The sequence below is a fragment of the Caretta caretta genome, chromosome 3 (genome assembly GCF_965140235.1).
Source record: "Caretta caretta isolate rCarCar2 chromosome 3, rCarCar1.hap1, whole genome shotgun sequence".
Lineage (NCBI taxonomy): Eukaryota > Metazoa > Chordata > Testudines > Cheloniidae > Caretta > Caretta caretta.
Genome location: NC_134208.1, coordinates 120965846 through 120993771, shown reverse-complemented (window position 1 = coordinate 120993771; position 27926 = coordinate 120965846). Strand labels below are relative to the sequence as shown.

General features: G+C 42.2%; 1 protein-coding gene across 1 annotated transcript in view; it reads right to left on the bottom strand.

Annotated features, from left to right (window-relative positions):
* Positions 1 to 27926, bottom strand: part of TULP4 (TUB like protein 4) — a 297688-nt gene that overhangs the window by 46504 nt on the left and 223258 nt on the right. The window contains exons 5-7 of the mRNA XM_048844124.2: positions 15891 to 16071; positions 13055 to 13189; positions 3387 to 3553 (exon numbers count right to left, since the gene is read on the bottom strand). Coding sequence (XP_048700081.1) covers positions 3387 to 3553; positions 13055 to 13189; positions 15891 to 16071 — 483 coding nt within the window. The remainder of the gene's footprint in view (positions 1 to 3386; positions 3554 to 13054; positions 13190 to 15890; positions 16072 to 27926) is intronic.

Sequence of the window (27926 nt, the reverse complement as noted above, 5' to 3'; positions counted from 1 at the left end):
AGTGCTGATAACAGGACATAACATGATAACAGGACATATGCAAATCTGTGATTGTACCGTTCCCGACCCCGCCCTTGCCCTTTCTGTTTCCCAAGCAGTTGTGTTTCTTTTCAATAAATGGATTTTTTGGCTTTGAAAAATTCTTTATTATTCCATAAAGTAAAAGATACCTTAGCCCAGGAAAGAAAAAGGCACTGCAAGTCAGCATAGCAAACACAGATTCCTACTAACATTGGAACCAAGGCACTTCACTCCCATGCAGGGCACCAGACATTACTGGTGGCTTTCAGCCTCAAATTGTTCCCTCAAGGCATCCCTAATCCTTGCAGCCCCACGCTGGGCCCCTCTAATAGCCCTGCTCTCTGGCTGTTCAAATTCAGCCTCCAGGTGTTGAACCTCCAAGTTCCATGCCTGAGTGAATCGTTCACCCTTCCCTTCACAAATGTTATGGAGGGTACAGCACGCAGATATAACTGCGGGGACGCTGTCATCAGCCAGGTCCAGCTTCCCATACAGAGAGTGCCAGCAGCCCTTTAAACAGCCAAAAGCACACTCCACAGTCATTCTGCACTGGCTCAGCCTGTTGTTGAACTGCTCCTTGCTGCTGTCAAGGCTCCCTGTATAGGGTTTCATGAGCCATGGCATTAAAGGGTAAGTGGGGTCTCCAAGGATCACAATGGACATTTTGACTTCCCCTACGGTGATCTTCTGGTCTGAGAAAAAAGTCCCGGCTTGCAGCTTCCTGAACAGGCCAGTGTTCCGAAAGATGCGTGCGTCATGCACCTTTCCAGGCCAGCCTGCGTTAACGTCAATGAAACACCCACGATGATCCACAAGCGCCTGGAAAACCATAGAGAAATACCCCTTCCAATTAACGTACTCGGAGGGTAGGTGGGCTGGTGCCAGAATTGGAATATGTGTCCCATCTATCGCCCCTCCACAGTTAGGGAAACCCATTTGTGCAAAGCCAGCCACAATGTCATGCACGTTACCCAGAGTCATGGTTCTTCTGAGCAGGATGCAATTAATGGCCCTGAAAACTTGCATCAAGGTCGATTTTCCCACTCCAAACTGGTTAGCGACTGATCGGTAGCTGTCTGGAGTTGCCAGCTTCCAGACTGCAATAGCCACCTGCTTATCTACCATAAGGGCAGCTCTCAATCTCGTGGCCTTGCGCTGCAGGGTGGGGTTGAGCTCATCACACAGTCCCATGAAAGTGGCTTTTCTCATCCAAAAATTCTGCAGCCACTGCTCATCATCCCAGACTTGGATGACGATGTGATCCCACCACTCAGTGCTTGCTTCCCAAGCCAAAAAGCAGCGTTCCACAGTGCTGAGCATGTCCATGAATGCCACAAGCAATCTCGTGTCGTATGCGTTACTCGAGTCAATATCATCGTCCGAGTCCTCAGTGTCAGTTTGGATCTTAAGGAGTAACTCGACTGCCAAACATGACGTGATGGTGAGACTCGTCAGCATATTCCTCAGCAGTTCGGGCTCCAGTCCCGCAGACCGAATGGGAAGACAGAGCGTGCTGTACAAAAAACGTTGAAAGATGGCACCAAGTGTGGATGGAAGCACAGGGATTGCTGGGATGCGAACCGATGCATCACGGGGTGTTGGGACAGGACCCAGAATGCCCTGCACTCCCCACCGCCTTCCCACAAGCCATAGCGCCAGAATATCAGCACTTAGATGCCTATATGCACATTTGGGTCCCTAATGTTTTGCACCCAAGCTTGGATGCAGAGCATATTATTATAAACAGACAAAACTTACAGAAGAATTAAATCCAAACTAAAATGTAAGGAATTAATTACTGTATGCTACTCTTGAGAGATAAATAAATACAAATATGGAAATGCGGGAGTTAGTTTGCTATGATGTCCTTAACTCAGCCTTTTGTACTCACTTCATCTCATGGTATTGCAGAATAAACAAAGTAAACAACAAACAATAACAATAATAATAATGACAGGTTTCAGAGGAACAGCCGTGTTAGTCTGTATTCGCAAAAAGAAAAGGAGTACTTGTGGCACCTTAGAGACTAACCAATTTATTTGAGCATGAGCTTTCGTGAGCCACAGCTCACTTCATCAGATGTGTACCGTGGAAACTGCAGCAGACTTTATATACACACAGAGAATATGAAACAATACCTCCTCCCACCCCACTGTCCTGCTGGTAATAGCTTATCTAAAGTGATCAGCAGGTGTGTATATCTATGGAACATTCCATCACTTGAGGATTTCAGAGCATTTAAACATTAACTAAGCCTCACAACACCATGGAGAAGAATGAAAGAGTTGTTGTCCCTATTTTATAGACAGTGAACCAAGGCATAAGGTGAAATTCATTCCTGTTCAGAGAGCCAGCATAAAACATATGCACCACTTAAGTCTTATTCTGTGGACTTACGTGGCATATAGGTCTTTTGCTGAAGTTCACCCAGAGAGATTAAGTGACTTGCCGAAGGTCATGTGGGAAGTCTGTGGTGAATCTGGGAACAGAAACAAGCCCTCCCAACTCAAAATCCTGTGTTTTACCCATAATACCATCCTTGCCCATAAAGGTAATAAAAGATTCATACATCGTAGGACCTCCTGTTCTATCAGGTCATCCTACCCTATACTAAGACAGAGTTGTCTGTATATGTAAGGAAATAATAGAAAGGGAGGACAGTCTTGTGGTTAAGATACTGGATTTAGACTCAGGAGATATGAGTTCAAGTCCTGGTTCTGCCACAGATTTCCTTTGTGACTTTGGGTAAGGCACTTAGGCACAGATTGTTAAAGGTACTTAGGTGGCATTGTGCTCAGTGTTGCCACACCTGACTGATTTAGGAGCTTAAATCTCATTTTCAAAAGGGATTTAGGCACTTAAGAACCAAAATCCCATTAACTGTCACTGGGATTTTGGCTCCTAAATGCATAAATCCCTTTTGAAAATCAGGTTTAAGCTCCTAAATCAGTTAGGCATTGCAACGCTGACCACAACAATGCCTAAATACCTTTAACAATCTGGGCCTTAGTCTCGCTGCTCTTTAGTTCCTCGTCTCTCATCCTTGTGTCTGTCTTGTCTAGACTGTAAAGTCTTTGGTGCAACTGTCACTCACTATATGTCTGTACAGTGCCTCACACAACGGGGTCCCAATCTCAGTTGGAGCCTCAAGGCCCTACCATAATACTCATAATAATAATAATTTGTATGATACATTCCTGCAATTCAGATTCTAGGAGCTCTATGAGATCAAAGACTTAGAACTCGTTAAACACATTCAGTTGAACACTTCAGTAATGTGTGCCTATATTATTGGGATAATGTAGGTGAAAAGTTACTAAAGCTCTGGTATTAATACCAGGGTTAACTTCTAAAACATCCCTTACCTGCACAGGAGTCTCCAGAGTGTAGATATGTTCCCCACGGACATTGTAGAACTTGACGAGTGCACTTTTCAGAATGGAACTGCTACCAAGGTCAGCTAGCTGACTTTGCTTTTCCATGCCTGCTACAGCCAGCAGGTCTCCCTGTGTACACCACTGCACCACTACATCTGAAATCACAAAGATAAGACACCTGTGGGGTAGGACACAACCAATATGGGTAGCAAGTCCCATTATCAAAAGTTACTTAGGAGCCCAACTTTCACTGAAGGTCAAGAGGAATTAGACTCCAAGGTCAGTTAGGTGCTGCAACACTTAATAGAGCAATACCTAAACACCTTTAAAAACTCAGCTCGTAGAGGCCTAAGTCCCACTGACTTTCAATGACTCTTAGGCTAATATGTCACTTATGCACTTTTGAAATGTAATCTGCTCTATCTTTAATAAAATATAACAGGTGTGTAAAAACTATATTGCCTTCTTTAGCTTTGCAAAGAGTCTACAATGTATATCAGGGCCTACATTTTGGATGCAAGTATCAGCAAGGAGCAAAATAATGTATTATAGATGTTATACACAATATACACATCAATACACACACAGCTACTCTCTTTTGATCAATAGGGATCCCTCTCCTACAGACATCTGCCCAGGCCTTTATTTTGGGATGCTGATTTCTGCCCCTGACGCCCTCCAACCCCCATCTACTTCAGCAAGAGCACAGGAATAAGATCTTGCGTTGCTGCCTTCAAGGTCAATGGCAGTTGTGTGTGTGCAAGGACTACAGAGCAGGCCTGAAGAGACTTTTCCCTTTAAACCAGAGATGGAAGGCAGGCCAGGCAAACTCTGTGTTGGTTGGGGATGCTCAGTCTGCCAAGAACCTTTTGAATACAGTGTTGTTGTAGCCAGGTTGGTCCCAGGATATTAGAGAGACAAGGTGGGTGAGATAGTATCTTTTATTGGACCAACTTCTGCTGGAGAGAGAGACAAGCTTTTGAGCTTACACAGAGCTCTTCTTCAGGTCTGAGAAATGTACTCAGAGCGTCACAGCTAAATTGTTTCAAGAAACAGATTGTTTCAAGGGGTCATTCAGAGTGAAGCAGCCCATTAATACCTCTCCAGTCATGGGGGGAGGGGGGAGAACCTATGGGTGGTGGTTAGTAGGTTACAGATTATTGTAATAAACCATAAATCCAGTGTCTCTATTCAGTCATTAGTGTCTAGCAAAGTTATGAATTTAAACTCCCAGGCTCATCTTTTGAAGGTGTTGTGCAGGTTTCCTATGAAGATGAGGACTGAGAGATCAGATATGGAGTGATCGCTTTGTGACAAGTGTTCACCCACAGGAGATAGGGTGTTTTTGTCTTTTATTATTTTTCTGTGAAAATTCATTTGAGAACGCAGTGATAGTCTCATGTCACACACATGGTTGTCACTGGGGTATTTAGTGCACTGGATGAGGTATACCACATGTGACAGGCATGTGTAGGACCCATCAATCTTGAAAAGTGTGTTGTGGAGGGTATTGATCATCGTAGCAGAAGAAATACATTTACAGATTTTGCATCTGCTGTTCTGACAGGGTCTGGTGAGTTGATGTGTGCTGGTCTGTGGGGAGCCTGCTTCTAATGATGAGCTTGGAGAGGTCCTTCAAACAACCCCCCAACATGTGCTGTACCTCATCCAGTGCACCAAATGCCCAGACAACAATGTGGGTGAAACCAGACAATCACTGCACTCTCAAATGAACTCTCTCAGAACAATAATAAAAGACAAAAACACTGTATCACCTATGGGTGAACAATTTTCACAAAGCGATCACTCTATATCTCTATCTATCTCAGTCCTCATCCTCAAAGGAAACCTACAAAACACCTTCAAAAGATAAGTCTGGGAATTTAAATTAATAACTCTGCTAGACATTAAAAATCGTGGACTGAACAGTGACACTAGATTTATGGCTTATAACAACAACTATCTATAACTCACTAACCTCCTACCCCTGGTTTTCCCCTCCCCCCTCCCAATGAATGGAGAAGTATTAATAGGCCACTATTCCATGAATGATTCCTTGAATTATGTTAACTACTTATGCAAAACAATCTGTTCCACCTTCTCTCTCTCACCAACAGAAACTGATCCAATAAAAGATATTACTTCGCCCACTTTGTTTCTCTAAGAACGTTTGAAGACATTTATGGGCAAGAAGTGGTCTTCAAATGAAGACGCAGAAGAGAAATGAGAGTTGGCAGAAAGGATCTCAGAATTGTTTTAAGTTGTCAGCTTGTCATTTTCAGGGACTTCTATGTGCAATTTTAATATGGTTTTGTATTACTGCAACTGTTGCCTTTCTGATGATATTTCTCACTGGGATTATGCTTCTGAACATAACAGAGACAGGATATTTGTTTTTTAAGTGGATTTTTTCATAGACTAGCACGCATGATGTTCCTCTAAATTCTCTCCCTTAAAGTGTTTCTACAGTGGGATTTAATTTCTCTTCCTAGAATACTATGACAGACATATTAGAAATCAATGAGACAGACAGACCAAACCCATTTCTAATAACCTTCCTAATTCTGTTTACCCAAGAGAACAGAACAACCTCTTTTGGGCAAAAGTCTGAGGTGATGTGCTGTGCCATACTTGAACTCTCAACCTAGTAGGAAGAGGGGGATTATGGTGGATTTAAGACACCTTTGTGCCCTTTTGATCCTGGCCTGCTCCAGAAGCTGGAGCGGCCCCCAGCATCAGTTAGACAGCTTTGAAGTCTAAGACGTGGCAGCCTTTCTGGAATCTGCACAATGCTATGTGCTGCAGCCCTACCCCCAATATGTCCCTCTTCTCCCCATAGCCACCCCACCACACACACAACATGCCCCTATGCCAGGGCTTGTTGAGGGGTTCTTGAATAACAGCCTCACAGCTATCTTCCTCAGGTCCTGCACCAGGAGAATCTTCCCTGGCAGCAACTGGGGCTTTTACAACCCATTTATGTTGCTCCACCTCTTTTACCTGGTGCAAAGAGGCCAAAGTAGAGGTGGCGATCTCATTTCTAATACTTTTTGGCCTCCTCTTGTCCTCATTTCAAGAAAGAGAACAAGGACATTAGTGTGGCTTATGTAGCTTTCTGGGTTTAGAACATCTGTCCTTTAAATAATAATGATATAAACTGTAACTGTAATTATTCGGTTTGTGGTCTCACACAGAATGGGGCTGGCATTTCTCAAATGCAGAAGACACAGTCCCTGACCCAAGGAGCTTAAAGTTTAAACAGACAGAGACCGATGGGAGGTGTATGTATGTGTGGGGGGAAGAAGTGGAAGGATCACAAGCAGAGTGATCCTGGTAAAGACGGGCATGTGTCTTGTTAGTTCAGCTTTCCTGGTGATGATAAATGCCACCAGAACTGGCCTACCACATGAGGGATAGTAAGCTGCCTCCCATGAAGAGTTTAGTAGCAGATACGAGTTAAATGCCCTGGAGCTCTGGGACACATTCCTTCTGGGACAACGTTACTCCACACAAACTCTTATTCTGGGCTGTGCCCTCAGGGACAATTGAACCCTGAAAGAAAAGCAACTCACTGTAACAGAGAGTTGGGTTCAGTGTAGGCAGAGACACAGCTTGCATCTAGGGCATAAACTAAAAGGTAAAGTGTAAGGATTAAAGGGAGATTGTTGAATAACGCAGGACCTATATTTACAGGTCTATTACAAGAGTGGGTGGGTGAGGTTCTGCGGCCTGCAATGGGCAAGAGGTCAGACTAGATGATCCCTCCTGGCCTTAAAGTCTATGAGTCTATATTTAACTTGCCTCAGGTCTGTTAGAATTTCCATGCATCTTTGGTGGATGGAAAGAGGAATTTGAGTTTGGGAAAAGCAAATTTTGTTCCAACAGCGAAAGCAAGCTTTTTTCTGAATGCAACATAATATGAATGTTCCTGGCAAAGTGACAGAATGTTTTACACCTAAAGCAAAGCTGGTATAACAGCAAAAGGATGTTGATGTTGCTTTGGGTGTGATATCCTCACAGAGGCCTATTTGGAAAATACATATAGTAGCCTTCAGCAGTATATACAGACAGAGGAGCCTGCTGCAGAGTCCACAGAGCAATATTTGCATATTTCAAACACAGACCCATAGACGAGAGTTCACATGCAATATTGAAGACTATCCAGTTAATATGAGGCACTTCTAGTAGTGCCCTCTGTAGCTAGAGAGCACAGAGAAACTCCGTGAGTTGTTCTCAAGTTCTCCCACATCCTTAGCATGGGATGATAACCACCAAAAGTTACAAAGATGCATGACCACTCTTTTGACAAGAGGAAAAAACATAGGAAATACGAATAAACTTACACCAGCAACCCCTGAAATACCTACAGGTATACAGCAGATCATGGGTAGGCTCAAGCCACAAAATGGTGACATAACCTCTCTCTCTCTGCCTCCCCTATTGCCTCTCAATAGTCTGATCCTACAAGGTGCTAAGCATCCTCCATTCCAACTGAAATCAATCACACAGTCAGGCTCACAATCTTTAAAGATGTTGATACTATAGCTTGTGCCCTAGCATTTAGCCCAGGGGGATTAGGGGGGGTTACATGATCATACGTACTTCAGGAGGTCTGATATTCCATCTAGTAAAGGGTAGAAGAGACAGACAGACAGACATAGGCCCAGATCCTGGGTCATGGCAGCACTATGCTCAGCACAGCTCTGGAAATGGAATGGGGTATGACTTGTGCCTCTTGTTCCTTGACTGAATGCTGGGCCGGTCCCCGGTGGACATTAGACCAGAAAGCAGCTCTAAACTGTCCCAGCTCCCTATGGCACCAAGGAGCCATTCTGGCAGCTGGGGATTCCCAGGTCATAGGGGTTCCTCCCACCATGACACCATTTCCCTGACTGAAGAGCCTCCATGTCACCCAAGGATCCCCTATACAAGGTGATATTCCCAAAGCTAACCAAGCTGGTTTTAGGGCAGCTTTGCACCAACTGTGCCAAACTACCATAGTGTGGCTAAGGATCTGTCCCCCAATAGCAGTAGTTTAATTCTACGCAAAAACCTATGCAATGTTAGGGCTGAAATAGCTAATGTTCAAAAGACAGGAAATTCCAAAATTTAGGGTCCCTAACTACACCAGCATTAATTCATGTTCTTTTTTATTATACACAGGAATAACAAACCAACAATAGTATACTAAAGGTTATATTTTAAAAGAAAACCGGGCTAGAAGATACAACCAGAATGCAAGGTGGCTGAGTTAATTCTTGGAGGACCAATTTCAACTACTGCAACTTCCTGACTTAGAAGTTTTTGATAATTCAAGATTAATGCTGAGATGCCACTAGTTTTTTTATATGTATTTTTCCAGACTTTTAAAGACATAATATTGGTGGAAATAAAAGAAAAAATGAAACCAGAGGATGTCTGTCTTGTTGATGTCACCAAAGCTAACAACTTCCTTGATCAGAAGCCTATTCCAAAGATTTCCTGGACTTATGGCGGTTTTCTCTGAAGAGCTTTCAGGCTTTACTAGAGGGGCTTCCAGGATCCTTGTATCTGGATTTACTATGATAAAAGTCACCCTACATGGGGAGCTCCTGTCATACCCCAATGGTCCCATCCCTCAGGAGGTCCCCTGGGAGAGGCAGATCAGCATTGTATATTGCTAATGCTATTGCAAGCTTCGCAAGGCATTTTGGGAAGGGACAAAGGTGTGAGTGTGGAGTGGAAGATTCCTTTGCAGGCTGTGAGAGGCCAAAGGGGGAGGGAGGAAGAGAGTAGAGAATGGGTTAACTCAATACTTCAGCTAGCTCAGTCAGAAGATAAGACGCTGGCCCCAGTCCAAGGTCACGGAGCCCGACGAGAAGTCTGCAGCTCTATTCATATCTTAGCCAACCCCAGCCAGCCATAAGAAAAGGAGAACTAAGCTGAGCAGGACTGCAGAGATTGCAAAAACGAATGAGATGGCGAAGGCCAGCAGAAAGGGGGGAAAACAAAGTTTTGCATCCCTGGAGCTGATGTGTTTTGGGAAAGCTGAGGAGGCCACAGAGACCCGGTTTGGACTGGTACAAAGAGCACGGGGAACAGAGGTCGCTGAATGAAATGTCCCCAAAAGAACCCAGGACTTAAAAACCCTTCTGAGAGGCGAGGCAAATCGGAGATCAACAGCGGACCCTGGACGATCTGTGTGCACAGGACAGAACTCCCGTCCATCCCTCTCCCTCTTCTTCTTACGTTACACCCAGGCCTGGCCAGCCTCGGGTAGTGCGTGTGTGAGTATGAAAGTGGGTTAGGGCTTGGGGCACTAACGCTTTCTTCCTTCCTCTGTGTGACATGGGGAACCCCTCCCCCCCAGCACTCTCTGCTGCTACTTTATTATTTTACTAATAAAGCTTTAAAACTTAGACCCTTGGTGTGCTCCTTCATTCCCCCCCCCCCCCCCAAAAAAAAACAAACGATCCTGCAGCCTCAGCCTGATCACGTGATGCTTCAGGCAGATTGGTAACTAGAATCTGTCACACTCCTAAAAGATCATTGTTAATAGTGGTGACCTAAAGCTAGCTATTCTTTATGTAATCTGAATCTTGAATACTCAGCCCTGGCTCAGTGGGACTTGAAATATCAAACCACGTTTAAAGAAAATCATTTGAAACTGGAAAAATATCATGATGTTAAACAATTTTCAAATCCTTACGAAAATGCACTTCATGTTGCATTCAGGCTTGAATTTATTTTCAGATCTAGAAAATCAGAAATGTTTGAGTTAACCATGTGCAAAATGTCTGATTGAAACATTGGGAAAGTGCATAATTAAAAAAAAAATCCTAATAAAAAATCCCCCAGATTTGCTCAAGTGACTTTGCTTTCCCCCAGCAAACTCAGTCCCTAACCCCCTCATCCATGGTCTGATCTCAAGCACTGACTAGTACATATAGTATAACTAGAACTATAATTGTACATGGTGTATGTTACACATATGCATAGAAAATGGTAAAGGGTGAAATGACCATAGTGCATTTTGTGTAAATATTTTTTTACATAAATTTCTAAAATATAGGTGTTAAGGATGAAGTTGTAGTTTTTGTTTGTGTGGATACTGTAAATATCAGGAGATCAATAAACTCATTTCTTCAATTCTTTTTAGTTCTGACTGAAAATGCACTTTTGCCCATCTATGATTATAACAACATGCAGCTCTTATATATTGCTTCTCATCTATACAGCTCTAAGTGCTTTACAAAAGAAGATCAGTATCATTACCCCCATTTTACAGATGGGGAAACTGAGGCACAGAGAGCTGAAGTGGCTTGTCCAAGGTCACCCAGCAGCAGAGCCAGGAACTCAGATCTCCAGACTCCTACTGCAATGCACTATCTTCGAGGCCAGATTCTGCCTCTCTTACCCATCCTGAGAAGTATCTTAGGACCCAGTTCAGCAAAGCAGTTTTGCATTTGTTTAAGTCCCACTGAAATCAATGGGACTTAGTCACACACTTAAAATTAAGGATGTGCTTAAGTACTTGGTTGAATTGGGGCCTGGGAAGCTGGCCCCAGTAAATGAAGTGGTTCCAGCTCCCCGGTGCCAGAGCAGACTGGTTCAGTCAAGAAGGGCAGGTAAGGGTTGCCAGGTTCAGTCAGAGGAGACTTAATGAGGGAGAGAGTCCTTGTGAGAGTCAGTCAGGAGAGGTGGGAGATTGGAAGATGTCTCTGGGGAAAGCTGAAGAGGGAGAAATTGGCTAGGAGACCATATGTTTGGGACCTGGGGGGGAGGCTGAAGGCAGGAGAGCATTAAGATGCGTTTGCTGGATGGTGTCCCCAAGCCAGAGTGCTAGAGCCGGAGGGCTGAAGGCAGGGGAAGCAGGGAAGAGAGTTGCCTGCTGGCTCTAAGCCAGAGGGCTGAAGACAAGGGCCGGAGATGGCTGAAGGCTGGGCAGCAAAAGAGATGCTTACCGGCTGACATCTCCAGAGCTGGACCGAGAGGAACTGAGAGGGCTAGGGGAGTGAGGGATGCTCCCCTGGCAAGGATGCTCCCAGCAGAGAGGCTGTGAGGGTTTCTGTTGGGAAGAGCAGGGTGGCACTCCAGCTGGAAGGGATAAGAACTTAAAAACGGCCATACTGGGTCAGACCAATGGTCCATCTAGCCCTGTCTTCAGACAGTGGCCAATGCCAGATGCTTCAGAGGGAATGAACAGAACAGGTAATCATCAAGTGATCCATCCCCTGTTGCCCATTCCCAGCTTCTGGCAAACAGGGGCTAGGGATACTTTAGATCATGGTTTTGCATCCCTGCTCATCCTGGCTAATAACCATTCATGGACCTATCCCCCATGAACTTAGGCAGTTCTTTTTTGAACCCTGTTATAGTCTTGGTCTTCACAACATCCTCTGGCAAAGAGTTCCACAGGCTGACTGTGCATTGAGTGAAGTACTTCCTTTTGTTTTAAACCTGCTGCCTATTAATGTCATTTGGTGACCCCTAGTTCTTGTGTTATGAGAAGGAGTAAACAACACTTCCTTATTTACTTCCTCCACACTAGTCATGACTTTATAGACTCTATCATATCCCCCTTAGCTGTCTCTTTTCCAAGCTGAAAGACCCAGTCTTATTAATCTCCCCTCTTATGGAAACTGTTCCATGCCCCAAATCATTTGTTGCCCTTTTTTGAACCTTTTCCAATTCCAATATGTCCTTTTTGAGATGGGGCAACCAGATCTGCACACAGTATTCATGGTGTGGGTGTACCATGGATTTATATAGAGGCAATCTGATATTTTCTTACTATTATCTGTCCCTTTCCTAATGATTCCCAGCTGTCCTAGCATAAGGACTGGAGAGGGCTGTACCGGAGAAGTGGAACACAGTGAGGGACACTAGGGCTGTATGTTACACTGTTCAGACTATGCTGGGGAAATCCAGACTATAGTAATAGGACTTTTGTTATGATTAATATGCATGGGATATTTGTAATCAAATTGACCCCACAAGGCCTATTTATCTGCAGAAAGACTCCGTGGACAATTTCCGGGAAGTTTGAAAGGGGAATCTGTAGCAGGCACATGCCTACCAAAACACAGCAAGACACCACTCCCAGTTGGGACGGCAGCCTGATGACAGTGTCTTACTCTGCAAGAAGGTGTGCATGCGCACATAGACAGACAGACAGACTTAGTAAATATTTAGCTGTCTACAGATTATAACTAATCACTGAAGTTTTCGTTTTCTCAAAATGACTTGCATCTTAATATTTCTACCTAATACTCAATAACTCTACCAGCTATAACTTACATTTGGCTGATACAAGAATGACTGATCCTATAATGAATTTAGGATACAAAGAAAACTAAGTTACCTGGGCATTCATAAACAACCACGTATAGGCAGGACCATTATGGCATTAGCCTGGAGGAAAGCAAACTGTTTAAATAGGTTTTAATATCCGAAATGCCTCCTAAAAATATAAAATCAGCTACCAGCTTATTTCAAAAGCAAGAAGTCTAATAGCTGTACTTTGCTATTATATCAATAGGTGTCACTGCTGACAATGAGAATCACTGTAGCAGGTACCAGGCAAGACACTAAACACAACCATATAGACAATAAATAAATGAAACCATCAGAAGAAAAACTGTGTATGTGAGGGGAGGGATGTCTCTCTTTTGTACCTCTCAACCCTGAGCGGATGACAGTAGGAGACAAGTCATCATAGTTGTTCATTAAACTAATGTCTCCTGACGTGAAGCTGACAGTGAGTAGTGGTTTGGTGTTCTGCACCGGGACTGGATATGCAGCTGGACCATCTGCAAAAACAAGATTGTTGAGTAAGCGAAAAAGGAGCTATCAAATGCGATTAAACCCAGGTAAAAGCACATTTCAGTCCAGCCTACTGTCACAATGACCAGTTCTGAGACTTGAATTCTGCCTGATTATTTTTTCCCCATGGACATGAGCAAAGGCAAAATACACTTGGCTAGTTAGCCTGCCTCTCTGACACTATGAAACCAACCTCTGACCTGTACCCTCCCCATCCGAAGAACAGTACCTCTAGAGTGTGATCGCAAGAAACTGAAAGCAAATTTTCCACTCCTCTACGGTATTCTAGTATTCCTTGCCTGAAACTCTGTTGTTATTCCATTTTAGACCTATGCCTCTCTCTCTCTCTCTCTCCACAGCCACTGATGGGAGGGTGGAGTCATTCATTTCAGCTGGCGTTTGAAAGTACTGGGTAGTCAGTGTCACCAAGAAGTAGCAAAGACTAGGTACCAGACATTTTTACCACAGCACACCTATAAAGCACTATACATATAATACTGTATTATACTATTATAATCATACTTACAATTATATGCTTGCTACATTTTATCACATTGGTGGATTCTGCTGAAGACACCAGGAACATCGTAAGTGCATCTGAGTATAGCAACTAACCCCTTACAGATTTCAGTGCTTTACATGTTAAGCGCTAAATAGTGTATCCTCTGACCAGAGTCCAAATATGTCTTGATGCCTACATGCAAGGGGGATATGAGCAAACGGTGCTTTGGTGACCATTTCTTAGAATGTCCTTGCCTCCATAAGCTTATTTTTCAGTGTTCATGTGAAACTTCCTTTGTATTTAATATTTAATGACCAATAGCACCATCTGTATCATTCATTATTTAATTCTCTTCTTTGACTGGTTCTGACAGAAGACATTGCAGTCCCTAGATAAGACAGTTATCAGGACCCAAGCGCAGTGCATTTTGAGTAATCAAATATGACACAGTTGGCTAAGAATGGCAGTGCTTCCAGAACTCACAAGAGGGGTGATCAAAAAAGTACCTGGAGGAAAGAAATTGTCCTATAGTTGGTACATTTCCAAATAAATACATAAATTGGCATTGTTTTTTAGATGAGTAAAAATCCATCACACGTCAAGTCCCTCCCACACATCTATGTGAGTCAAAGGCTTGTCACCTTTGAGAAGTTTCTGATGCACCTGTAAAGCTTTAAAAAGAACACATCATATTAGAATAATCATTAGAAGCAGGCCTGTAATGAGAGTCCACCCACTCCTGATTGACTCAGCATCAGTAAGCATGTTTCCTGCTCTACGAAGGATCATTTTGAGTTGCTAGTTCTCTCCCATCCTTCATCCAAATCCACCACCCCAAAATTGGACCCTTGGTATTGCAAAATGGCAACAAAATACAACTACCTTTTTCCTTGCCATTCATCTAAAGCTTCCTTGGAAATCTGAAGTGACAGGAATCCTTTTCATCCTCTTCTTTTACAAAGGCAAGGCTCCAGCACTACTGGAGAGGGGCTGAGGTGGTGATTCATATCCATATGAAAGCCTGAGCGAAAGCCAGGTTCAACGGTGCTGAACTCTCGCTAGCTGATTTCACAAGATTTCTGCCACTCTAAGTTACACCTAAACTGGTTACAGAAAACATGCCCCTTTTGGAGTGGATCTGAAGTAGATCTGAACTGCCAGGGCATGTTTGGAACCAACAGATCAGATCTGAGGTGCTGGTTCAGACTCATCTTTAGTCAATATGTACTTTAATTTTCCACTGTCCCATCAACATTTATATTATTCTTTAAATTAGTTGGACTTGATATACTGGAATAACAATTTTGTCCCCAGCACTAGCCAAGAGGAGTATCAGTTTAGTATCTGAACTGTCCTTTTACTGGGGGACTATATCCTGCCCTTGCAGGAGAATGAACACAATCATCTATTAGGTCTTTGCCATCTCTAACTTCTATGATGGTTTAAAAGCCAATTGGTGCACCTAATCATGCGATACTATACCATGGTAGGGAGGAAGGGACTTCATCCTGACCGCAACTGGTAATTAATGTATGCTTGGAAGCATGAGGACTGATAAGCCTAATCACCCTTTTCCTAGCTAGTGTAACCGCAGGGCTATTTTCACATCTAATCCTTTTATGAAAAGTACTAAGCTCAGTACTAGCAGGGAGGGACTTTATACTGAGAAGCATGATCACTGGTTAAACAGGATTTCTTGGAAATAAAACTCACACTATTTATAGATATGTTTAACAGTACTGGAAATATTATTGCCATGGGTGACCCTTTATATGGATCTATATTATAATGCACTAGTTTCTCTGACTACCTGTCCTATGACAATATGCATTAGGACAGCTGGCTTATACTGCTAAAATGTGTCAGACATGCTCAGTAACGATACTACTTTGCTCTTACGCCATGTTTTTCACTCACAGATCTCAAAGCACTTTATGAAGGTATCATTATCCCTACTTTACCAATGGGGACAGAGAGGGGAGTGACTTGCAGTGGGTCAGTGGCAGAGGTGGGAATAGAATGCAGGTCTTTCACTCCCTATTCAGTGTTCTATCCGCTGCCCCTTGTGGATGAAACCTTGGAAGATGTATGTTCCAATACTACTATAAAGCATGACTGCTCCATGGCACTGCTGTTAGTTAAGTGTTAGCAAACATTAAACAAAAAAAAGCTGAAGGCAACATCACCTTGCGGTGGGGAGTAGTCATCAGAATCTGTGTCACTTTCACTGCTGTCTTCCACCAGGAAGCTGGGGTAGTTCCAAGACATACTGAGGATGCCATCTGACTCGTGAAGGAGAACATGTGCCAGCATTCGGCCATGGCAGTCCATGACGATAACTTGACCATCAGCAGTGCCAAACAGTACCTGAAAACAACAGAATGGGACACTTAGGAGAGAGACAGTTCCATCAAATGTAACTGATTTAAGACTTCTTAGAATACATCTTGTCAATTAACTAGGTGCATTGAAAATTAATCCAAAGCAAAGTAGTGAGATGTTCCACGGGTCAGTCTCTAAACTGGTACTACAACCCAGAAAAAAACATGTTCAAAGAATGTTGTTAAGGTTGCAAAGTCAAGCACTCAAATTAGGAAATGCAAGAAATAAGGCTGCCTGTGCAACCTTAATTTACCCCCTTCTGCTTATGCGTTAGGATATTGCTCCTGTTGACCTCAATGAGAGTGGGACTGAAGAGAGAACTTTCTACCCACCTGATTGAAGTGGGGTGGACTGGATTTTCAGGTGAGGCCTAGGAGGGGATTCTGCTGGGAGGCAGAACTTTAGAGGGACTGGAAATCAACCAGCTGGCCTCATTAGTTTAATAGTTGATTCGATTGTCTATTTATCCCTAAATAAACTTGATTGTGTTCCTCACATACCCAGACTCTGAGTGTACTTGGAAGAAGGGAAGACACTTAAATTACCTTTAAGGATGACCACGGGGTTTAAAGTTTAAGTTCCTAAAACCTGAGTAAGTTTTCAGGTGAGGACTCAGGACAAACAATTTGTTTATTTTAAATAAAAAGAAAAGGAGTACTTGTGGCACCTTAGAGACTAACCAATTTATCTGAGCATAAGCTTCCGTGAGCTACAGCTCACTTCATTGGATGCATACTGTGGAAAATACAGAAGATGTTTGTTTTTATACACACAAATCATGAAAAAATGGGTGTTTATCACTACAAAAGGCTTTCTCTCCCCCCACCCCACTCTCCTGCTGGTAATAGCTTATGTAAAGTGATCACTCTCCTTACAATGTGTATGATAATCAAGGTGGGCCATTTCCAGCACAAATCCAGGTTTTCTCCCCCAGCGCGCCCCCCCCCCCAAACCCACTCTCCTGTTGGTAATAGCTTATCTAAAGTGATCACACAGGAGAGTGGGTTTGTGTGTGTGTGTGGTGATCACTTTAGATAAGCTATTACCAACAGGAGAGTGGGTTTGGGGGGGGGCGCTGGGGGAAAAAACCTGGATTTGTGCTGGAAATGGCCCACCTTGATTATCATACACATTGTAAGGAGAGTGATCACTTTACATAAGCTATTACCAGCAGGAGAGTGGGGTGGGGGGAGAGAAAGCCTTTTGTAGTGATAAACACCCATTTTTTCATGATTTGTGTGTATAAAAACAAACATCTTCTGTATTTTCCACAGTATGCATCCGACAGCATATGCTCAAATAAATTGGTTAGTCTCTAAGGTGCCACAAGTACTCCTTTTCTTTTTGCGAATACAGACTAACACGGCTGTTACTCTGAAACCTTTATTTTAAATGGAATCCCTACACATTATTTGAACCTTGCCCTTATTGCTGTTAATGGCATGTGAGAGAAAGATTACAAGAGTGTTTACAATACCTCTAGAGTTTATATAATCCAGAACACCAAGAGGCGGCGAAAGGAGATTATGTCAGCTGTTACAATATTAAAGGGACAGATGACTAAGTGAGGTTTTAGCAGAGATTTCAAATGGATTATGAGAAACACAAAGGTGGATAGAGGAGGATGAGTTATTCAATTGATGAGCGACAGTTTGGGAGAAAGTGGGAGAATGTCCTCCGACAACCGTGACAAAAGACAATACAATCAATCAACTGGAACTAGATCATTATAGCCCAGGAGGAAGGCAATATGTTACACCTTCAGGAAAAGATAGAGGAGAGCTTCCATCCATTATATCAAACACAAAATGGATGATGTGAGGATTTTTCTTGTTTAAAATAGTATTTAACGAAGATGCAGTAAGTCTACAGAAACTGGAACTTACAGTTCTCTCTCCCTTAAACATGTCCTGTGCCTTTATGCTTTGAACAAGTTAAGGTCTCTGTGTTTAGAGAATTTTAGAAGACTGGCAACCAACAATAAATAAGTTATAATAATGAATCCATGAAATGACAAATGCATTATTCAAGGCAGCTGCTGCTACCACATAGTTCTAACCAAGACACGTATATTTTAGGCAAATTTAACTGAACAACTTGAAATCTAGTGAGTTTCCAAAAAGGAATTAAAAGTAGTTTCATGTACTACATCTGCCCCTGTGCCCTTAGTGCACTACCTAATTTTGTGGTTTTACCCTTACATTTTTCATTATTTCAAGTGTGTTTCTCTAACCTGTTGCTGTGTGAAGCACTCATACAAATAAAAAGGGAAAATGACTGACTATACAGGGGAAACAGTGAAAATGTACAAATTAAACAAGCTGGGGAAAGGGGAAATACAGATTTTATTTTCTCATCTGCTACAGTGATCCTAGGTTTTACTGGTACAAATAGTACTTTAAAAAGTTTCAGACAGAAATGTAATTGTAAAGTTCTTTCCAAGCAGATGAAAGGAGGACACATTCCATATTTCCCATCATGTGCTGATCAACAGCTACAGAAGGCTGAAAGTGAGAGGAGATAATGCAAATGGGGGAGGAGCTTGGGGAAGCTTTTCATGGCTGGAAGTTTAAAAAAAATAAAATTAAACAATGCAAGCCAAATCCTGCTCTCATTTACACTGGTACAAACCTGGAGTAACTCCACAGGGGAACTTCAATGAAGGCCTTATTGAAGGCAATGGCGTTATTCCACCTTAGTTAGCACTGCTATAAGTCAAAGCAGAATTTGGTCATTAACTATAATCACTTTGTGATACAAATGCTTGTGTGCTAAATTCTGATTAATGTATATGCTAAGTAATGGTTTGGTTACCAGCCTGCCAATATCATCTTTAAGTATGAGGCTGGAAACGCTCTCCCTTTGCTCAGCCAAACCTTGCCTCTTATTTGTCACCATTTGTACTCGTCTCCCACTCTCATCTTCTTGTCTCCTTTCAGGCTGCCCTGAGATTTTAACTGTTGCCTCCCCACCCAATCTTCCTGTGCACAAAAAACCTCCTACTTCTCCTTCCAATACCTCCTCTAACTGTTCATCTTCCACAGATAATCACCACCTTCACGTCATGCCGCGACAACACAGACTGTTTCTTTGACCGATCTACTTTGAATTTGACCTGATTGTAAAACTGACTGAATTTGATCTGTTACAGGGAATGTTCCTTCATACTTGTTTGCAAAGTACCAAGCACAGTGGGTGCTTAGCAATAATGTTGTCAAAATGAGATTTTCGGCAGCTGAACTACTGTAGCAGTAAGGAAAGCATTTGATACTGTTCCACATGGGAAATTATAGTTAAATTGGAGAAGGTGGGAATTAATACAAAAATCGGAAGGTGGGTAAGGAACTGGTTAAAGAGGAGATTACAATGGGTCATGCTGAAATGACAACTGTCAGGCTGGAGGGACATTACTAGTGGAGTTTCTCAAGGCTTGATCTTGGGACAAATTTTATTTGACATTTTCATTAATGACCTTGGGACAAAAAGTGGGAATGCGTTAATAAAATCTGCAGATGACACAAAGATGGGAGGTATTGCCAATATGGCGATGGACCGGACTATCACACAAGAACATGTGGATGACCTTGAAAACTGGAGCAATACAAATGGGATGACATTTAATCGTGCAAAGTACAAGGTCATGAGCTTAAGGACTAACAACAGTATTTATTATAAGTTGGGGACTTACCAGTTGAAAATGACAGAGGAGAAGAAAGACCTGAGTGTACTGGTCAATCACAGGATGACTGTGAGCTACCAATGTGATGCAGCCATGAAAAAGGCTAATGCAATTTTAGGATGCATCAGGGGAGATATTTCCAGCAGAGATACACAGGTGTTATAACCACTGTACAAGGCACTGGTGAGACCTCATCTGGAATACCTCATCATGTGCAGTTCTGGTCTCCCATATTTAAGAAAGATGAATTCAAACTGGAACAGGTGCAGAGAAGGGTACGAGGATGACCGGAAGAATAGAGAACCTGATTTATGAGAGGAGACTTAAAGACCTTGGCTTGTTTAGCTTGGCAAAACTAAGACTGAGGGGAGATATGATTACCCTCTATAAAAACAGCAAGGAGGGAGAGGAATTATTTAAGTTAAGGGCCAAGGTTGCTACAAGAACAAATGGATATAAACTGGTCATCAACAAATTTAGGACTGAAAATTAGACAAACGTTTTTAACCATCAGAGGAACAAAGTTGTAGAACAGCCTTCCAAGGGGAATAGCGAAAGCAAAAACTTAACTTGTTTCAAGGCTGAACTTGGTAAGTTTATGGAGGGGATGGTATGACAAGACTGCCTACAATGGCATATGGACCATCCACATTTGCTTTTAGCTAATATCTCCTAAGACCAGAGATATCTGTGTTATGAGACAGAGAGAACAGAATTTCCTTTTCTACACCTCTAAACCATTCTTTATTTTTATATCAATCATGTCCCCTCCTACTTATCTCCTTCTAAGGTAAACAATCTCCCATCCCTGCACCATTCAGACTGATTTCCCTCATACAGACCACTCATTTTATAAAGGCTATCATATCCACTCTATTCATCTCATTTCTAAGATAAACAATTCCAATCTTTTCAATATCTCTTTATATGAGAGTTTTTCCAGGTCTCTGGTTATTTACATTGCTCTTCTCTGAACCTGCTCTAGTTTCATAATAGCCTTTATAAGTCATGGCAAACAGTACTGTACACAGTATTCGAGATGCGGCTGCACCACTGATTGATATAGAGGCACCATAATATTTTCCATATTCTCCATCCCATTGCTTATATATCCTAACATCTTGTTTGCTATTTAGATCACAGCTGCATATGAGCAGAGGTCTTCACTGAGTTGTCTACAGTATAACCCAGGTCCATTTCTTGAATTGAAACAGCTAATTTAGAACCTTGTAAGGTGTGTATGGTAGTTTAAATTTTCCCCTCCAACGTGTATTACTTTGCATTTATTGACATGGCTTTCCTTTGCCATTGTGTTGCCCGTCATCTAGCTTGTTTAGGTCTCTCTGTAGTTCCTCACAATTTTCTCTGGTCCTAACATAAATAACTTTGTGTCATCTGCAAATTTTGCTACCTCACTGCTCACCCTCCTTTCCAGATAATTAATAAAAATATGAAACAACACAGGACCTAGTACAGAACCCTGGGCTATCCCATTGTTAACTCTTTGCCTTTATGAAAATTAACCATTTACTCTTACTCTTTGTTTTCTGCATCCTAGCCAATTTTTGATCCATGAGAATAATTTGCTTCTAACCCCATGACTACTTACCTTTTTTAGTAGCCTGTAGAGCAGTGGTTCCCAAACTGGGATTCGCGAAATGTTACAGGGGGTTCTCGGGAAAAAATTCCCTAATGGCAGACAGAGCTGTCCCTAGGGACCCCGGGCAGCACGGGGCCAGCAGCCTGGAGCCCCTGGACTTCCAAGAACTAAGCAGACCAAGCAAGCATATCTATCCTACTGAGGAAATTTAAACATCAAGACTCCTTATAAGAAATGGAAAGGGAGGGGGATAGTTTTTGCTGTTTTGAAAATTAAATTGACAGCTAGTATAGTTTTTAAAATTATGAAGAACAAGTTTAAGCTTTGTTGTAACGTGCGTTGTTTGCCTAGACTGTTCAAGACCTGAATGCTTGTGTAGTAGGAACTCTTTGAGTTGACTTCTTAAATATCTTCATGCTGTTTCACATCTGATACTCCTTGATGAAACATAGGAGCCTTGTCTTATAACAGGCTTATTCAAAGTGATACAAGCTACAGAAGTGAGATCTTGGAAGAGTGTTGCCATTTTCATAATGTAATAAAAATACTGTAATGGTAAATATTACTTAATAATAAATAGTGCATAATAAGCATGCCATAAAAACAAATTTTATATTTCCAAGATCACTGCTTTTATAATTTATACTCAGGTAAAGGAGAAAATCCCTGGAAATATTCATTTTTAGGAGGGGGTTCGCAAGACTTGTCAGTTTATTGAAAGAAGTTCACAGGTTCTTAAAATTTGGGAACCACTGCTCTAGAGCGGGACCTTGTTACAGGCCTTTTGCAAGTCTATATAAATGTCTACCAGTTCTCCTTTATCCACTGCATTATTGACATCTTCAAAGATGTCTACAAGACTAGTAAAACACAATTTTCTTTTGCACAAACCATGCTGGTTAGTCCCTATCATATCATGATCTTCCGGGTGTTTTGTAATTGTTTTTAACTATCATTTCAACCAATTTGCCAGGTATATAAACATACTGGTTTATCACTCCCCAGATCATCCCTACATTTCTTTTGAAATACAGATACATTTGCTACCCTCCAATCATCTGCGACAGAAGCTGTTTTTAATGAGAGATGCATGTTTTTGCTAGCAGCTTAGCCACTTCATACTTAAGTGCCTTCAGTATGTGCCACCTTGGTCTGGTGACTTACTGTATTTTAAATTGTCAATCTGCTTCAGCACCTCTTCTTCTGTCACCTCAATCTCTGAGAGTATGAGATACTGAAAGAGAATCTTTGTTACCAAGAAAGAGCATGTCTAGGGCAGGAATCTCCCCAACATTCTTGATGGTGAAGACTGACGCAAAGAAATAATGTAGCTTCTCAGTAATGTCTTTATCTTCATTAATTATTCCCTTTACCCTCTGGTGATCCAGTGACCCACCAAATCTTGCAGTCTTCTTGCTTCTGGTACATTTAAGAATCTCTTGCTGTTTGTTTCTACATGCTTAGCTATTTGCTCTTCTAACTCCATTCTGGCCTTTCCCTCTTATAATTTAACTCCTGTAATTTATGCTCCTGTTTATTGGCTTCTCTAGGGTTAGATTTCCACATTTGAAGAATTTCTGTTTTGAATTGCCTCTCTAACCTTGCCATTAGGGCATATTGATTTACTCCTTGCCTTTCTGGTTCCCTTTTGTTCATCAGTACACATATCTTCTGAAACTCTAGTATTGATTTTCTAAGTAGCATCCATTTCACCTCTAAGGATTTTACTTAATTTATTTAACTTTAGGGCTTTTTTTGACTAATCATCTTTTCTTACTGAAATCTTCCTTTCTTAAGTTTAGTGACACTTTTTGGTATCCTATGTTCTGGCTTCATTTGCTCTGGCGTTGCTGAACTCTGTGTGTGTGTGTGTGTTCGCGTGCGCACGTGCATTGCTCATCACAGAACGATACCTCAAAAATGACACTGCAAAAAGAGACATTAATGCCAACTGTAACTGCATTGTCAGAAATGCAGTACATGGTTCAAGAAGGCTGCATCAGAAGCTCTGTTTGCTTTAATTCAGCCATCTGGCCAAACATTAGTATTCATCTAGAAATCCACATTACACCCTTTGCCATAACGCCGTCATATTAATAAAGATAAATCTATTTTTTGTGATCCACGGTTAAAGGACTATAAACTGATTAAAACATAAAACAAACGTACAAATATCTGCTTATGAAGAGGTATTTAACAACCGACAAGGGATATGGAAAATTATTACCTCTAAACATTTTCAGTCCTTATTCTAATATAAAAATGTGAATCTCCAGAAAGATTTTGGTTAGACCATTTTATAGTCCATGTAGTCACCAAATTAGCATTGTGTATTCCCTTGTGCGTCCCTCATTTATAGGAGCTACACCTGCAAATTGTGGACAACACAACAGCAATAATCAGCTGCTCCTCTGGTGCTGAGAAACAACTTTAGGATTTTTTTTTCCTTCACACACAATCAGAGCAGCATTTCTGGCTTCATACCCACTTCCCTTCTAAACACGCAGAGCGGTGGGATACGGACAGGAGCAGACAGCTGCTCTGCTGCAGAGTGCTTTTTATTGCCATTAAAAATTCAGCTGCTGTAATATGATTTTCTGAACTTTAAAGATGACACAGAAAGAAACATCACCACAATTTGCACAAAAACTGTAAAGAAAATGTGTTAGATTTTTCATTACTGTCTTTCAACCTCAACAAAACTGAAGGCAAGGCTTCAATTTCCTTCAGGAATGAAAAAGAGGCAACAGCCAACACATGGATGATATACTAGTATATCCTGCTGCTTGCTCCCATATACATAGAGCAGACGAATTCTCATTCCAGGCCATGAACCATTTTCACAGGTGCTGCTGGATAGGCTGCATACTTTCACAGGAGAAGTCCTCAGAGTAAAGATAACTATTACAAAGCTCTCAAGTGAGAGGACAAAGCAAATACACTGGAGATCTTAGTGACAACACTGTTTAAGAAACAGTGAAATACTAAAACCAGGGTACCCAGCCAATATTTCTTTACTCCTATCTAACATGATGATATTACAAAGGAGTAAATGTAAATTATCGAGAGACTTTTAATATCTTCTTCCTAGAGCCAAAAATACTTATATTCTCAACTTCTGGATCCCAAACAGCAAACTGACTTTGGACATGAGAGAATGGAGACACTTGCCCACCTGAAAGAGATAATCTTGCATATACTGTTTGAAGGCAGACAAATTCTATGAAGTTTGATTTCTTTATAAATCAATAATTATATCTGGTCTAGTTTTGACTCTCTTATCACACAAAGTACATATACATCTCTACATTCTTTCATGACTCTCGAGACACACTTTAGCACCCATCATGACATACCAATTAGATTATTAAATTAAGAGAATGACCCTCCACAGAAACACTTGGCTTAACATGCTGAGTCTTGATTGACAATATGCCTCAGTTACACTACACAGAGACAACCGTTATTTTTTGTTACATAACTGCATTCAAAAACAAAACAGTGTAAAACTTCAGCGCCTGCAAGTCCACTCAGTCCTACTTCTTGTTCAGCCAATCGCTAAGACAAACAAGTTTGTTTACATTTACAGGAGATAATGTTACCCACTTCTTGTTTACAATGTCACCAGAAAGTGAAAACAGGCATTTGCATGGCACTTTTGTAGCCGGCATTGCAAGGTATTTACATGCCAGATATGCTAAACATTAATATGTCCCTTCATGCTTCAGCCACCATTCCACAGGACTTGCTTCCATACTGATGACGCTTGTTAAAAAGATAATGCGTTAATTAAATTTGTGATTGAACTCCTTGGGGGAGAAATGTATGTCCCCTGCTGTTTTACCTCATTCTGCCATATATTTCATGTTATGGCCGTCTCAGATGATGACCCAGCACATGCTGTTCATTTTAAGAACACTTTCACTGCAGATCTGAGAAAACGCAAAAAAGGTATCAATATGAGATTTCTAAAGATAGCTACAGCACTCAACCCAAGGTTTAAGAATCTGAAGTGTCTTCCAAAATCTCAGAGGGACGAGGTGTGGAGCATGCTTTCAGAAGTCTTAAAAGAGCACCACTCCAATGTGGAAATTACAGAACCTGAACCACCAAAAAAGAAAATCAGCCTTCTGCTGGTGGAATCTAACTCAGATAATGAAAATGAACATGCATCGGTCTGCTCTGCTTTGGATTGTTATCAAGCAGAACCAGTCATCAGCATGGACACATGTTCCCTGGAATGGTGGTTGAAGCATGAAGGGACATATGAATCTTTAGCACATCTGGCACATAAATATCTTGTGATGCTGGCTATAACAGTGCCACGAGAACACCTGTTCTCACTTTCAGATGACATTGCAAACAAGACGTGGACAGCATTATCTCCTGCAAATGTAACCAAACTTGTTTGTCCGAGTGATTGGCCGAACAAGAAGTAGGACAGAGTGGACTTGCAGGCTCTAAAATTTTACATTGTTTTATTTTTGAATGCAGGTTTTTTTGTACATAATTTTACATTTCTAAGTTCAGTGTTCATGATAAAGAGATTGCACTACAGTACTTGTATTAGGTGAACTGAAAAATACTATTTCTTTTGTTTTCTTAAAGTGCAAATACTTGTAATAAAAAACAAATAGAAAGTGAGCACTGTACACTTTGTATTCTGTGTTATAATTGAAATCAATATATTTGAAAATGTAGAAATCATCCAAAAATATTTAAATAAATTGTATTCTATTATTGTTTAACAGTGCGATTAATCGCTTCCCAATCCTAATTGTTAGGAAATGCAATATGGTCATCGGAAGGTATTTTCTTCACATACATCAGGATAGCAGTAGTGTAAAATACAGGGTAATTTTTTCTGCTAATTGTTTTATGTGCAAGCCCCATTAATTCTACCAAAAACCACCGAATCAGGCAGTGGAAGCCAACTGACATTCAGCATTCTCACACACACTTGGCAGCCTCCTGTACTGTCTCCAAACCAAGACTTCCTTAGCAATTTTCTGAAAGACAGCATAAACCTACTCTACTTCCCTCAGAGAGTATGCTAATGAACTGTTGGTATGAAGAAAGAAAAGGCAGGCTAGAAATGCCATCCAAAAAGATGGCCCTAGCAACAAGGGTGACACTCTGAACTAGCGAAACTGCAACGGAGAAAAGACTTAGCTGGTAAAATCTACACTGTTTTGGTTCTATTAATTCAGAATTCATAGGTGGTTATTATCACACAGGGTCAGATCATAGCCCAGCTTAGATGTCTATGCAAGATGTAAGAGGCACTATACATCCTGCCCACTATACAGGCTCCCCAGATCTGGAGTCTGGAGATCTGGAGGGGTAAAGAGGCTACCTCCCTGGGAGCAAGAAGAAAGCAGGGAAGGAATCATTCCTTCTCAACTGCTGCAATCACTGCCTCTACTAAAATGACAGAATGCTGACAAGAAATCAGCTCTTGGATAAACATCAGCTGCCTTAAGATGGGACCGAGGCAAGACGGAAGTGATACTAGTCAGAACACAGAAACGCTTTGAACAGCTAGCTGAGATGTTGTCTCCACCTTCCAGTGAAGGCAGCCAGGCCCCATTCATCTAATTGATGTGAAGCCTCAAGGTCCTGACTCCTGTTGACTCCTCCCGCAGCCTGGAAGACCAGGAAGCACCAATATTGAAAAAATCCCTTCCTTCACTTTCACTTCTAGCTTGCTGGCAAACTTCATCCCTTCCCCTACTGATTTTATATGGAAGGAGCTTCCCCAAATGCCTGTGTAAAAGGGAAGACTTTGCAGAGTAACCAGAACTTAATAAATCTGGGTTATGATTAAGGCTGCGAGTCTGTCACAGATTCCGTGACTTTCTGTGACCTCCGTAGCGGCTGGTGCTGTCTCAGGGGCTGCCCCTAGGCCAGCAGCAGCAGTTTGGGCGTGTGGGAGGGGGCTCAGGGCTAGGTGCAGGGGGTTGGAGTATGTGGGGGGGGGAGGGCTTACCTTGGGGTGGGGGGCTCCCCAGCTCCCACTGGCATGGCTCTGCAGCTCCTGGGTGAAGAGCCCAGGGGGCTCAGCATGCTGCCTTTGCCCACAGGCCACGCCCCCGCAGCTCCCATTGGCTGCGGTTCCCAGGCAATGGGAGCTGCGCAGCTGGCGCTTGTGGCAGGAGCAGTGCATGGAGCCCCTGGCCCCTGCACCACCTAGGAGTTTCAGGGACACACGGAGCCAGGTAGGGAGCCCCTGTCAGACCCGCCAACCCTCCCCTTCAGCACCAGGAGTGGTCCTGAGTCGCATGCTGCTGCCCGGCCCCTCCCTAGCACCAGTGGGGTCCCAGGCCACCTCCCCCAGCACCTGTGGCACCCCCGGACCACCCTCCCAGAGCACCCACGGTCCCCTGCATTTTACTATATACCCAAGTTTTAGTTAGGGCTATATAGTAAAAGTCATGGACAGGTCACAGGCCGTGAATTTTTGTTTACTGCCTGTGACCTGTTCATGACTTTTACTAAAAATACCCGTGACGAAAACATAGCTTTAGTTATGGTCAACCAAGGGCGGAAGCGATCTCCAAA